This window comes from Lycium barbarum, chromosome 4 (genome assembly GCF_019175385.1).
Source record: "Lycium barbarum isolate Lr01 chromosome 4, ASM1917538v2, whole genome shotgun sequence".
Taxonomy (NCBI): Eukaryota; Viridiplantae; Streptophyta; class Magnoliopsida; order Solanales; family Solanaceae; genus Lycium; species Lycium barbarum.
Window position 1 is genome coordinate 132,563,240 of NC_083340.1, and position 14,316 is coordinate 132,577,555.

The 14,316-nt window shown below is 32.5% G+C and overlaps 1 protein-coding gene across 1 annotated transcript; it reads left to right on the plus strand.

Moving 5' to 3' along the window:
- Positions 1 to 4,599: 4,599 nt before the first annotated feature.
- LOC132636525 (C2 domain-containing protein At1g53590-like) lies at positions 4,600 to 10,628 on the plus strand. Its single transcript, XM_060353441.1, has 12 exons — positions 4,600 to 5,247; positions 5,345 to 5,419; positions 5,743 to 5,886; positions 6,091 to 6,186; positions 6,292 to 6,423; positions 7,279 to 7,431; positions 7,519 to 7,560; positions 7,847 to 7,895; positions 8,110 to 8,205; positions 8,277 to 8,466; positions 9,073 to 9,196; positions 9,591 to 10,628. Exons 1-12 carry the CDS (start codon positions 5,119 to 5,121, stop codon positions 10,512 to 10,514), a joined length of 2,154 nt encoding a protein of 717 aa, XP_060209424.1. The 5' UTR covers positions 4,600 to 5,118; the 3' UTR covers positions 10,515 to 10,628.
- Positions 10,629 to 14,316: the final 3,688 nt, after the last annotated feature.

Genomic DNA, 14,316 nt, shown 5'->3' on the forward strand with positions numbered 1-14,316 from the left:
AAGGTGTGTCGTAGCAAAAACGCTACTATGTGAGGGGGGTAATGATGCCTTATCCCTCTCTCTCTCTCTCTCTCTCTCTCTCTCTCTCTCTCTCTCTCTCTCTCTATATATATATATATATATATATATATATATATATATATATATATATATATATGTTTAAGTACATATAATTTTTTATTCTTTATTACTCCTATTCTTTCAAATCCTGTCTTAAAATTATATAACGCTGTTTCTATGTCTATTAAAGTATAATTTTTTTCGAACGAATCCTCTTCTCCTAGAATTTCTTCTTCTTCTAGAGTTTTTTTTTATTTTATTTCTGGCTTATCTTTACAACACGTATTATTTTCTTGACACTCTTTACAACAACTATCTTCGTTATTTTGCAGGTTGCTTCGATCTATGTAGGGATCTTATTATGATGGATTCATAGGAACTAAAGTTACTACGATAATTTTAATAGACCCAGCGGTTATAAGACAAATAAAAAATACTGGAAGAAGTTTAATGCATATGGGATTAATAGTAGTAGGATTAAAAGGATTAACTAGAAAGAACTTAGGAACTAAAGTTCTAATAGTGACTTTTTTTTTTCATCTTAATCTGGACTTTGTCCAGTCACGAATCTTGTTATACTGTTCATCTCTTTTTGTTAAAAATTTATTTGAATACAACACTACTTTTCTGCTTTGTCCTTTGAACTTTTCATTGTTATTGAAAGAACTTATAAAATTTACTACCCCCTCTAACTACATTCATTGGGGAATGCACACCCGTCTCATCCATTTTTGTCTGAGATGGAGAACTCTGACATTGCACAATTTTCTATGTCTTTTTGTGGCGTATAATTATAATTAGTAAAACGTATAGATGTCTCTCCCTTAGAATTAATGTACATTAGGTGAGATTCTGGCTGTAGAATATTTTTTCTATTAAGGTTTTCTGGCTGCTGATTTTCTAAGATAATATTTCTTTCTATTATATTGAGGATAATTTCTATTATAATGTCTTCTGTATTTTTTATGCTTTTTCTTTTTGTAATTGTCTTTATCATAGCTTTGTGTAGTGTAAACTACACTTTTATATAACTTAAACACACACACACACACACACATATATATATATATATATATAGTATACATATAACTTAAACACACACACATATATATATACACAACAACAACAAGTCCAGTATAATCCCACCGTGTATACTATAGTATATGTATACTATATATAGTTATAAGTTAAACATATATATATATGTATACTATATATATGTTTAACTTATAACTATATATTTTATACATATAGCTTAAACACACACACACACACATATATATTGATATATATATATAAGTATATTCTTACTGTATTTTAGGTATATGTAGTATAACTTAAGCATATAACTTAATATATATATACACATACACGTATATGGTGTATTGCTGACTTGCTGTTAGACTGTTAGTCAGTAAATATATAAACTTTACTTATAAACTTATATAACATATGTAAATATACCTACAATATACTAATAAATACTATAATATATATACTATAAAAAAAAAGGTTTTGGACGTTTTAAATCGGACCAGTTCCGATTTCGAATTTTTAATTGACAAATCAGAACAGGTTACAGGTTTCGATTTTTAGACCGAAAAACAGTCAATTTTATAACCGGTTGACGGTCCGGTTCCGGTTCAAACCGGTTGACACCGACCTCAAGAGAAGAAAAACAAAACATGATTGTTAGCGTGACATAACATGACAAGACGTGGGATATCTTTTGGATATGTCTTAATCCAAGGTACGTGATTGGCGTCCAATCATGTGAAAATGTGATATCGACACAAACAGTACAATTGCCGACTCTCATATTTCTATGATGGTCTATTATTGGGTTAATCTCACCGATGTTACCTAAATTTATTCTTTATAATAATAAAGTTATTAAATATTTTTAATAACAGTAAAATTATTAAATTAATTGTTTGTAATATTAAAATTACAAAAATTAAGTTCTTATAACAATAAATTCTTAAATGCACCGAAAAATATAAATCATCGGAAAGTTAATTTTTTTGCCAGCGGAAGATACTATGTAATTGCTATTTCATCATTTTGTTATTGTGTGCACGCCACGTATGAAATACACAATATCATAGCCTATATATTAAATATACTTAAAAACATTTGCAGTTTTGCACTTGAGCCGAGGGTCTTTCAAACAGCACCCTCTTACCTCCACGAGATAGTTTTAAAGTCTGCATACACTCTATCCTTTCCAGACCCACTTATGAGATTACATTAAATATTTTGTTGGTGTTGTTGTAAACAATAAAAAAACATAACCAGTTAAAATAAAAATGCTAGAAATGACAGCTCTTAATTTGTTTGTTAAATAATTGAAGAAGACTAAAAAAATCTTGTTATCAATAATAAAAATGCTTTCTAATTCATTTGACCACAACGGATGTCATAGGAAATATCCATTACCAAACAAGTAATGTAAAACAAACTCTAAATTTTGCAATTTTACAAAGTATGTTAGTGTAAAAGCTAGAAATGCCAACTTTTGTTTTTATGTGCTGGTCTTCGAAAAAAGATGAAATTAAACTCTAAACTTAGCGTCAAAGCTAGAAATGCATGTAATGAATGTTACTCCATCAGTGAATTTATTTAGAACCCGTTTGGCCATGAGAATTTTTCACTTTTTTCGGAAAGTTATTTTACTTTATTTGGAAATCAACATTTGACCATAAAAATTTCAAATACAACTTGAAGTTGTATTTGAAATTTGAAAAACATTTAAAAACTTGTTTTTACTTTTTTCACTTTCAATACATTGAAATAACCAAATATTCTTTGCAAAAATTATAACCAAACACAAAATTCCAACTAAAGTGAAAAGTATTTGATTTTCATGGCCAAACGCCTACTTAATTTTTATTCAACTTTGAAAGATGATAAAAATGATCCTCATGTTTGCAGATAGCTAGGTTCAAATAATCTTTTAATTATATTGTTGAGCTATTTTGGTCCTTTATGTTTGTCAAAAATAAGTTTTTGATCCAGGGTAAATATTTAACAAACTAAGGCTATCAGATTAAATCAAAAAATGTGCAAAGAAAAATTTAAGGATAAAAAAAGATTTCGTTAAATCTAACTACTAGAGTTTGTCAATGATAACAATATCAATTATACTCGATATGATAATATGAACCCCTCAAAAGTCCTTTTCCTTATCGTCTTTGAAATATCCAAGACAAACTAGTATTAGAAATTATCTCAACTTTAAACCAATCACATTTTTTGGGTTGTGTAAAATATTTTCCATTTTAATTTAATATATCAAGAGGAATTGCAAAAAAAAAAAAAAAAAAAAAGCTTTAAAGGATCAAAACAATCTCATTTTATGTAATAACTATAATTTGTTTTTCTTTTTTGGTAGAATTTTGATAGTAATTCAGGACTAACTACACATGGATAAAATTATCAAATGACACCCCTTAAAAGCCTTTTTCCTTGTCATTTAAAATATATCATAGGGTAAAAATGAAAATAAAAAGGGCAATTTGCACGATTGGCCTTCGTTGGGGGAGGTCTTTAATTTTTGCCCTTAGCCTAAAATACCTCGAGGTTTTGAATTCGAACCCCGGCTTAGTCATAAAAATAAAATAAAAAATTCGCAAGGCGAGACTTTACAAACAGTCTGCCTACTTTGCCTTATAAGGTAAACTTTTAGTTATGCCTGAGGGAAAATTCTGCCTTATACGGCAGATTTTGCCTTAAGGCATAACTAAAAATCTGCCGGAGACGGTAGACTTCTTGCAAAGTCTTGCCTTGCAATTTTTTTTTTTGATTGAGCAGGAGTTCGAACCCAGAACCTCGGGGTATTTTCGGCCACCTTTTTAAGCGAAGGACAAAAATTAAATACCAGCAATTTGAGGGGCAAAAATTAAAGACGACCCCAAAAGAAGGGCAATCCAGGCAAAAAAATGAAATAAAAATTTATCCAATATCGCACCAAATACTCAATATATTGTTGAAGAATGAAATTGTTTTCCACATCAATGGTTAATGAGATGGGTAATCTCCTTATAAGGATTTGGACAATCCTCCCCTCATAAATTATTTTTTGGATTTGAGTTAGGCCATGATCCATTTCTTTAAATTTAAATTTAATTCCTATATCATACCAAATACTACTCCTTCCATATCAAATTATTTGTCCTTTTTTTGTTTTACACACCCCTTAAGAAATATAAATTAGGAGTGTTATTTGACCTACTTTATCCGTATTTATGTCTAAATTATAATCACTCTCCATTAAATATTTACTGTATTTATTTGTCATATTTATTAATGACAAAATCTGACTAAAAGTAAAATGGAAGAAAAAATAAGTATTATGCCTTAAACTTCTAAAATGAAAAATAATTTGATACGGAAAAAATACATATTTTGAATCATACCTAAATATATTTTAATTTAATGAGCTAACAAAAATTAATCCTAGTATTATAATCTAAGTATTTTATTTAATATGAAATGAGCTCACATGTTTGTTGTCCACATTGAATCACCATCTCCCTATCCACTACTCATAACTCTTCTCCAGACACGTAACTAACGTGGAAACCCACAAATGTCATAAAACTAACAAAGCTCAAATTTTGAAACCGTAAAACTTCAAAAACACGGATCTCCAGCAACTCTCCTTATTTTCACACGTCAAACCCGACCCGACCCGCTTTGACATGTTCAACTTCCTTTAAAAATCAGTTACTTATTACTACACTACTTTTACTTACGTGTAAAACATGCAAAACATAAATGTCTAAATTACTTTTGTAATTATTACATGCGGTTAAACGGTTGGTTTTGAAGATATTTTCAAGATTTCATGATTGGTGTTGTTATTTTGAATCACTGACTGTAAATAGGAAACAAAAACAAAGTCTTCTTAAAAAAAAATAAAAAAATTTATACGGTTGAAAGGTTGGTTTTGAAGAAATTTTCAAGATTTCATGATGGGTGTTGTTATTTTGGATCAGTGACTGTACATAGAAGGAAAAAAAAAGGATTTTTTTTTTGGTTTGGAAGATTCAAGAAATGGCAAGTATATTGGAGGCAACAATGATACATCATGTGGCCATTGTGTTAATTCTACTATGGTTGCTTAATTCATTCAATTATGGTCACCCTTTGGCTTATTTCTTCTCCTTAATCTATCTTTATCTGGTATGTATTACAAGATTCTGTTATTTTTTTAATGATTTTATGATGTTAATTTACAGTTTGATTTAATCTAGGCTTTTGTTGTTGGATTTTTTTGAAGGTTCATGAACAGTATATTACTAGATTACATAAGAAACTGCAGTATGAGGAAAAAAGACAGTCCAATCAACGAAGGGTAAGTATTTGTTAGCACAATTGATGACATTCTTTCCTTTTTTGGAAACTCTATTGCATATTTTTGGTAATTGTTGGATTAACAGGCCCACAGGAAAAAAAAAATTGGTGGGCAAAAGTAGAAAAATATTCCTGAGAGATTCAAAAAGTTGCAGAGAATTTAACTTTTTTGCTTTACTAGTGAAATTTTTGCTGTTTTACATATTGCTGGAGGGTCCCAGAGTGCTTGATTTTCTTATGCCAAATTATGACAGATTCCTTTAATGTAGATGTGGTATTTGAGCTAATACTCTTTTTTTTTTAATTGTTTGGGGCTTTTGTCAGGTGCTTTCTGATTCTGAAACAGTGAGGTGGTTAAACCATGCACTTGAAAAGATATGGCCTGTGTGGATGGAGGATATCGTTTCGCAGAAAATTCTCCTCCCTATTATTCCATGGTTTATGAAGAAATACAAACCTTGGACTGTGGTAGGGATTCTTATGTACCAATTACCATATAGATGTTAAATGGATTTGGTTTTGCTTTTTTCCTTTGTCAGTGTTTTGAATTATAGTTCGTTCTAGGTACATTACTTGTTAAATTGTAGTGTAATCAGCAATTTTGTAACTTCAGTATGAGGATTAATTTGTTTCGCAAGATAAGTTACTAGGATGTTTTTCTGTTTACTACAGAAAGATATTGCAATGCAGCATCTCTACTTGGGAAGAAGCCCACCTATGTTCACGGAAATGAGGGTTCTTCGTGACTCAACCGGCGATGATCACCTTGTATGTAATCTTGACTCAAGAAACTTGTTTAACACCCTCCCTCAGTTTGCTTGGGCCAATTTGTGCTTTATTTGCTAAGGTTTAATTTCTATATGTTGAGTGTAGGTATTGGAGCTTGGAATGAATTTTCGTTCTGCAGATGATATGAGTGCGATTCTTGCTGCAAAGCTAAGGAAAAGGTTGGGTTTTGGAATGGTTACAAAGTTGCATCTGTTGGGAATGCATGTTGAGGGAAAGGTAAAGTACTAATGCCAGTTGATAGAATGTAACCAGTATTGAAGGAGGGGAAGGGGGAGTAGTAGTATCAGCCTTCTTTCTTTTTGAACTCCGTTCTCAGATTCATTAGATTTGAAATGTTTGTGTCTAATCAGTTAAAACCTTAACTAGCTATCACAGTGATTTTGCATGATTACCTTTTCGCTTTCAACTAACAAGTGCTTTGCAAATCCTACTTCCTTTGGGAAACATTTAGCTAAGAATTATTAGTTCAGACAACTTGTGTGTTCACTACATATGCACTTTTATTGGGTTAAGGACAGAGAATTCAGAGATCGACGATTTGTCTTTTGCTAAAAGGCTTTTAAAAAAGATTGATTGTTGTAGCCTAAAGAATTATATCGGTCTACACATCAGTATCTAAGATAACATGATCCATGTTAATATAGGATCACATGATATCTCGATACAATAACACATCAGTATTAGCAGTTAATTTCAAAAGGTACAGACAGTTTTACTATATCAACAGCAGGTTTCTTGCAGAATTCTTTTAATCATTGGTTGAAGAAGATTTTGCCCAATGTTTAGCATGAGAGTGTTCTGGTTCATTCTTTACTGTTCTTAACAGCGTCTAATGAAAGAAGTTCAAATTTATGAAACTCTAGTTATAAAGCTGTAAAATAATTGTCTGATGGCAATTACAGTTATCTGGTCACTGATAGTTTAGCCACAGTAAGGTTGATATATTTGAGCTTTGCTAAGTTTGTTTTATATTCTCAATCTTCTGATTTATCATAGATGTGCTGGATGGTCATCTTTAATCCCAGCTATTGCAAAATAAATATCTTTTGGGGCTGAATCTTTTCCATGTAGGTCTTGGTTGGGGTCAAGTTCCTAAGGAAGTGGCCATTTCTTGGTCGTATACGGGTGTGCTTTGCTGAGCCTCCTTACTTTCAGATGACTGTAAAGCCAATTTTCTCACACGGTATTGATGTAACCGAACTGCCTGGAGTTGCTGGATGGCTGGTTAGTTAAATGAGTCTCTCTGTATCGGGGTCTGTAAATAAGCTGGAATTTATGCAGTTTCTCTAAGTTTGTTGTGATCCTCTTCAGGATAATCTTCTTGCTGTTGCATTTGAGGAGACGCTTGTTGAGGTTTGGTTCCATTCCATTTGGGCATCCATCTTTCATACTGCTCTTTGTTTTCTTAGCTTTATTCCTCTGTCGTGCTTGTGATATGAGCATTTTCTGTTTTGACCCTAATCCTCTTTATATAGTGAGAAATGTTTCGCATTAATACATTTTCGGGCATCAATGCTTGACTTTATATTACCCTTGCTCAAATGGCGTGCAAAGTTCACAAACTGGTACTATGGTTTCTGTATGCCTTAAAAGTTATTTCGTAAAATAACTTCAGACTGAGTCTTTGTAAATTTTGCAGCCTAACATGCTGGTAGTTGATATGGAGAAATTTGTCTCACCCCAACCAGGTAATATTCGCTCTTAGCCCGTCTCTCTCGCTATCTGCTCTTTGCTCAGTATGATCAGGTCCAAATTGATGATGGATTAAATCCTCTTTTAGGTGTATCAAAAAAGATCCTTTTTAACATGTATGAGAATATGGTTGACTTCAGTTTGGGAAGTGATCTCATTATCCAAGTTCTGCTTGATGAGTTAATTCCGTATTGTTTGTTTTCTTTTCAGATGAAAGCTGGTTTTCTGTCGATGCCAAGGAGCCCATCGCTTATGTTATTTTGGAAGTCCTTGAAGCAGAAGACCTGAAGCCAGCAGATTTAAATGGTTAGTCAAAAAGAGCCTTACTGTAATCTATCTAATTAGGACATGCTAAATACTTGAGAGATCATTTGCAGGATTGGCTGATCCATATGTTAAGGGACATCTCGGGCCCTACAGATTCAAGACGAAGACTCAGAAGAAGACATTATCTCCACAGTGGCAAGAGGAGTTCAAAATTCCAGTCTGTTCATGGGAGTCTCCGAACAATATGCTCAACATAGACATTCGTGACAAAGATCATTTTTCTCAGGATGATACATTGGGGTCTGTCCTGTTCACTTTTGACTAATACTGCAGGAACAAAGTAAATAAATAGGATTTACTAGGAGTATTGGGTTATGCCGAAAAATTTCCATTTTTAGTTCTTAGGGGTCGTTTGGTAGGGTGTACTAGGTAGAATAATGCTGGTATAAAATTTTAGTACAATGTTTGGTTGCAAATTTAAGTCTAGTACCACTAACACCAGTATTACTTATACACCCTATTTAGTGTTATTCTTATACGTAGTAAACTATGGCATTAACAGCACTAGTACTATTCTTATACTTATACGCCCTATTCAGTAGTATTTAGATTATGCAATGCATGTTATTTTTAATACAACAAACCAAATAGTCGATAAGAAATAATGCCAATCATAACTAATCCCAACATTACTAATCCCAACATAACTTGTCTTCGAACCAAATGACCCCTTAGTTCCTTCTTCCACAATGATTATGCTCGGCTTTTATCGTGCTTATCTTTGTGTTGTTCTTTCTTGAAAATCCTTTTGGGATCTTTTGTCTCTTGAATGTTATGCAATATGAGTAAATGCAAATACTTTTGTGTGTGCTTTATTAACTAAACATGTTCCCTTTTTTGGGGCAGAGATCATACCATCAACGCCTGCGATTACAGGGACGGCCAGAGGCATGATATGTGGTTGTCTCTTCGCAATGTTAAAATGGGGAGATTACGTCTTGCCATAACTGTAGTTGAAGGCAGTGAAAAGGTACATACCTCTGTCTTGCGAGTTACGGTGACAAGTAACTTCAATTTATTCTGTTTCCAGTTAACACCATTGATAAATTAAATAGGCGTAGTGATAGTAGGTGGTATATTTTACTAATGAAAGTGCAGATGATTGACAATTTACGAGTATTAATTTTTGGGATACTTACATTTTGGACCACTCAAACAATAATAGCCAGCAAATGTATAGGTTTTGTATATTTAGTATAAATGTACTCATAATATACATTTTGTATCAAAATATACACATAATATACATAAAGACACATACAATATACATAATCAATGTATAGGTTTTGTATAATTTGGCTAGTGCCCATAATCAATTTTTTTGGCTGAGGGGCCCAAAATGAGAACATCCCATTCTTTTTCAGGGTACAGAGCAGTCATACAAGCAAGAAAAATGGGACAACAAACAGGACAGCAATTCTGATGAGATAGATACAGCCGAAGGAGGCTCCTTATCCACCGAATCAGATAAGCAATCGTCAAAAGTCACAGATAAATTTGAACCTATTAACACAGAAGGACAGCAGGAGACTGGTATGTGGGTCCACCACCCAGGCAGTGAAGTACCACAAGTTTGGGAACCGAGAAAGGGAAAGAGTCGGGTCATTGATGGAGAGGTTCATGGTTCTGACGCTGATTTTGCAGGAAGTGTTAAGTCAAAAATGGGAGGATCTTTCCGTAGTGATGAATCTGAGGAAAGCAATGGATCTAAGAAGCCAAATATACTCAATAGGGGTATACATAAGATCGGCTCGATGTTCCACAGAAGTCATAAAAGCGAGGATAATAAGTCTGGAAATCTCGGAGAGCCTGTTCCGTCTCCGCATGCTAATCTAAAGGCAATGAACGCAAAGGAGATCGGGGTGAAGTTTATAATGGATGATTCAACTCCTCGAGAAGATAATAAAGAGACTCATGAGGGAAATAATGGTCAAGGTAATAGTAGCCCCAACAAGGGCAGAGTCCGAGACAGGGCAAAGAATATATTAAAACATGCAGTATCCCGGAAGTCATCACGAAAATCTAAAGGCGAGTCGGAATCAACAGCGTCCGAGAGGGATCCTTCTGTGGAAGCCGACTCTTCTGAAGACGAATATTCTCTATCAGTCGGCTCACCTCTAAGCGGCCGTTTTATAGCCAGCACTGGCATTGAGAATTCCAATGATAATACAGTGAAGAGTACTAGTGAATTGGTTGTAGATGATAAGGGAGGCATAAAAACTACTAGTGAGGAAGTAGTTCAGGATAAAGCTATGAATTCAGTAAGTCCTCAAGTTTCAAACCTTTGAGGTTGGATCAAATGTGTTTATGAATATGTTTGTTGTACATTTTCCTTCAAGCAGAGTTGTTATACCATTTTACTTGTATATGATGATATGTCCTGTAATATTTTTTTTTCTTTTTGGCTTGTGTTTGTACATGTAGATTATCTTTCTGCTGTAGACTGACTGTGTGCTTCGCTAATTTGATAAAGTTCATTATCCTTGTAAAACTTTTATGGGATTTATAGCACGGATAGTGTTCATATTCTCTTGGCTGGTAAAATAACGAAGGACCATTAAAGCATAAGGAAGTTTGGTAGTTGTTAATATATAAATAAAGCAACATCTGGTATTATTCTACTTAATGAGGAATGATCTCCAATGATCAGTTACAATTTTAGTTAAAAAAGGAAAAAGAAAAAAGATGATCCTACAAAGTTCTCTTGTGTTTATTTACAGATAACAAAGAGATACAAGTCCTGCAAATATTAAAACTGGTGGATCTGCCTGCCAAATATTTAAGCTTGTGAATATCAGCAAATCATGAAGTCTAACTAGTATACATCGTTACTATGCAACCTTTGCATGTTCTCTCATAATTTTATGGTAGAATTAGTTTGATAAAGACAAGTTGCAGAATTTATATATCATTGATCAATTGGCTTTGTCCTATAAGACAGCTCTTAAGAATTGAAATTTTAAGTTGCGGTTCCTTGTCCTGATTTATTGATGATTTAGCTAATCACGAATATTAGATTCTTAATTGATTGGTCGTATGTTTTTCCATAATAGTCAGTGGTCAAAATTTGAACGTGTGATATAAGTTGTCTTTTAGTAGTCCTTAGGAAAATGGTTTTCCATAATAGTCCTAAGGAAAATGTTTTTCAAAATTTTTGACCAAACAAACATGAGAAAATTGGAAAATAATTTTCGGAAAATGTTTTCCTCCATACCGAACACACCCTTAGTACTAAAAAGAGTTGTCGTAGTTCTGCCATAGATGATTGTTACTGCATTTTGCTTGTTGTAGTCAAGAATCAGGGTAGGAGGTTGTAAATAATTATACTATCATCACATAAAAACATTATTTGCATTATTTGTCAACTTAGATACACAATAAACTAGATGCAGTTGCAGGAGAAATTGTCTGTTGTAATGTTAAGCTTAACCATATCAACATATTTCTAACACTTCAACATTTTTTCCCTTTTTCTTCTTTATTTTCTGTATAGCTATGGCATTAGTCAAAGAATTCAACTTCTATAGTAAATCAAGCTGACTTCATCCCGGTATAGGGGCTAGAAGTGACAAATAAGACTGATCCAGTTGAGATTATTGTGCCTAGTAAAAATTTGGGATCCAAGACCAATTTGACATTTGGTTAAAAAGGACTAGGAATCGGAAAGAACAAGATAAATTCAAGGAATACTAACCTTTTGGTCTTGTGGTCCTTGTGAATTGTGATATATGGTTAGGAATATTTAACTTTTTATTGATTATAATGTACACTTTTGATGCATATATTTTTGATGAATTATTGACGATTAAACTATTATCTACATTTTATGTTAAATTTGATTTTTATTTCATATTCTGTGGAAAAAAAAAAGTTAAGATCAATTATGCTAATAAAATATTACAGGGACCAAGATCAAAATACATCAATAATTGAAGGTCCAAAAATGCTATTATCTCTAAATCCAATATTCACATACCAAAACCCATCTTCACACAGTTGGCAGTATCGACTGGTGCATGTCATTATTTAGTGAGGATGACAAACCCATATCTATCTATCCAAAATTCAGTTCATCTGCTAGTGTTGAGATATTATATACACACTGTCCATATCTAAGTTTATTGGCCCTGCTCTCAACATTGCCATTGATGATATATAATTGATAGGAATAATTTGCAATGGCACTCCTTTTTCTTTATGAAAAAGGTTTGGGTACGTTGTACCTAGGGATACTATTTGATTACTTTCCATACATGATCCATATGTGTGTTAGGTTACATAAATAATACTTCATCTATTTCATTTTATATGATCATGTTCAATTGTGCACAGAGTTATATATAAAAAAAGGAAATATGTTTATATAACTTGTGGACTTGGTATTATCTATATCCTGCATGATATTTATGTGGTTATGACATTATGTCATTAAGAATAAGCAAAAATTTAAGATTAATTATATAAAAAAAAAATATTGCAAAAAGTTGAAAAGAAAATCGTGCCACGTAGAATGGAGCAGATACATTATCTCCCTACCTAGGGTGTAAAAGTATATACAGAATGGGGCGGTGCTTCTAACAAAATGTACATGTGAGAGGCAACATGGAAGATGTCAAACCTAAAGCAATATATTATTACCACTACGAGAAGATGGACAAACCAATGAAACAATTATGTATTTTTTTTTATTACACAGGAGTAGGGGAAGGGAAAATGAGAGAGGAGATTACAATGAGCGGATTGGAATCCTCACTAACAAGGTGAAAGTTCAGGTAGCCAACCAATTGAGCTACTTGATCCCTACAACAATAATGTAGCGAACATGCATACTATAAAAAAAAAAAAAAAGAGTGTATTTCATAATTCTCTAAGTAAAAGCAAACAGCAAATGAACATGAAATCAAAATTCTGAATTTGCTTGCTAATTGCCACCCAAAATTGCACCCTTTTCTCAAACACTTTGGCCCATAATATTTGTGGAGAACTTTAATTAGGTCGTACTTTTCATACCAGCAGACACAGAATGACAGAAAGATATATAGTACTAGCTAACAAGAAATGAAATAAAATATTGACGTTTGTATTGGCCCCAAAAGTAATCTTGAAACATAACGGACTCGCGAGGAAAATGGCACTCCATTTTTTAAGAAATGGTTAACGCCAAATTAAAAGTTGAAATTTTCGATCTAGTCACTTTAATTTTTGCATTTTGGTATTTGGTATGATTTCTGTTAAGTTTTTAATTTTTTTTGATAATTTAATATTTAGAAAAAGAAAAGAGTAAAAGTTACAGTCAAATACCATTCGGTCATCTAGTTTACAAATATGTACACAGTGTATAGGTAGTGTATACTTTATAATAAGTATATACATACCTATACATATACATATACTATACATATCTATACACAATATATGTAACCGAAGTGTATAGATAGTGTATACTTTAGCCATGTTGGTAAACTGGTTAGTCGAAGGGTACATTATTTATGTAAGCTTCCAAGAAAAATAGAACACCTTAATATTAAAATACTATACCAAATATACATATATTTGATTGTAACATAAAAGAAGTGATATTATTACTACTTTCCTTTATGAGCATGCTCCGTTTGTTTCGACATGACTGATCATATTGTAGAAGTAAATTGTTTTAATTAACTGAAAAGTCAAAATTTTGTGATTCAGTTTCTTCTTCCGGTATAAATTGATTGTGCTACCTTTAATAAACCATTGAATGGATATTATTTGTGTGGTCTTTTTTGGTTTAACGTGATTTTACGTGTGCTTTATTTGAGGTATTTGTGATAATTTAGCTATCAGATTCCTATTGTATGGGTACTCAGGAAAACTAAGTATATCCTCGCTTTATTACTTTTGATATCTTAAACTTGTATATTTTCCAGTTCTTTTTGTAGTTTGAGATAGTGACAGTTAAACTAATTAGTTTGTGACCCTTAAAAAAGAGAGTTTCAATACTTGTCTATCCAAATCTAGTTTGTGACCCTTAAAAAAGAGAGTTTCAATACTTGTCTATCCAAATCAAATGATCGAAGTTATCTAACTGTTAAAAGGTGAAATATCGAGTGA

Excerpts from the sequence above, each read along its gene's own strand:
- LOC132636525 (XM_060353441.1), top strand. The coding sequence starts at position 5,119 with ATGGCAAGTATATTGGAGGCAACAATGATACATCATGTGGCCATTGTG. Across the intron at positions 5,248-5,344 it reads CCTTAATCTATCTTTATCTG|GTTCATGAACAGTATATTAC; the intron begins GTATGTATTACA and ends ATTTTTTTGAAG. Across the intron at positions 7,561-7,846 it reads TTGAGGAGACGCTTGTTGAG|CCTAACATGCTGGTAGTTGA; the intron begins GTTTGGTTCCAT and ends TAAATTTTGCAG.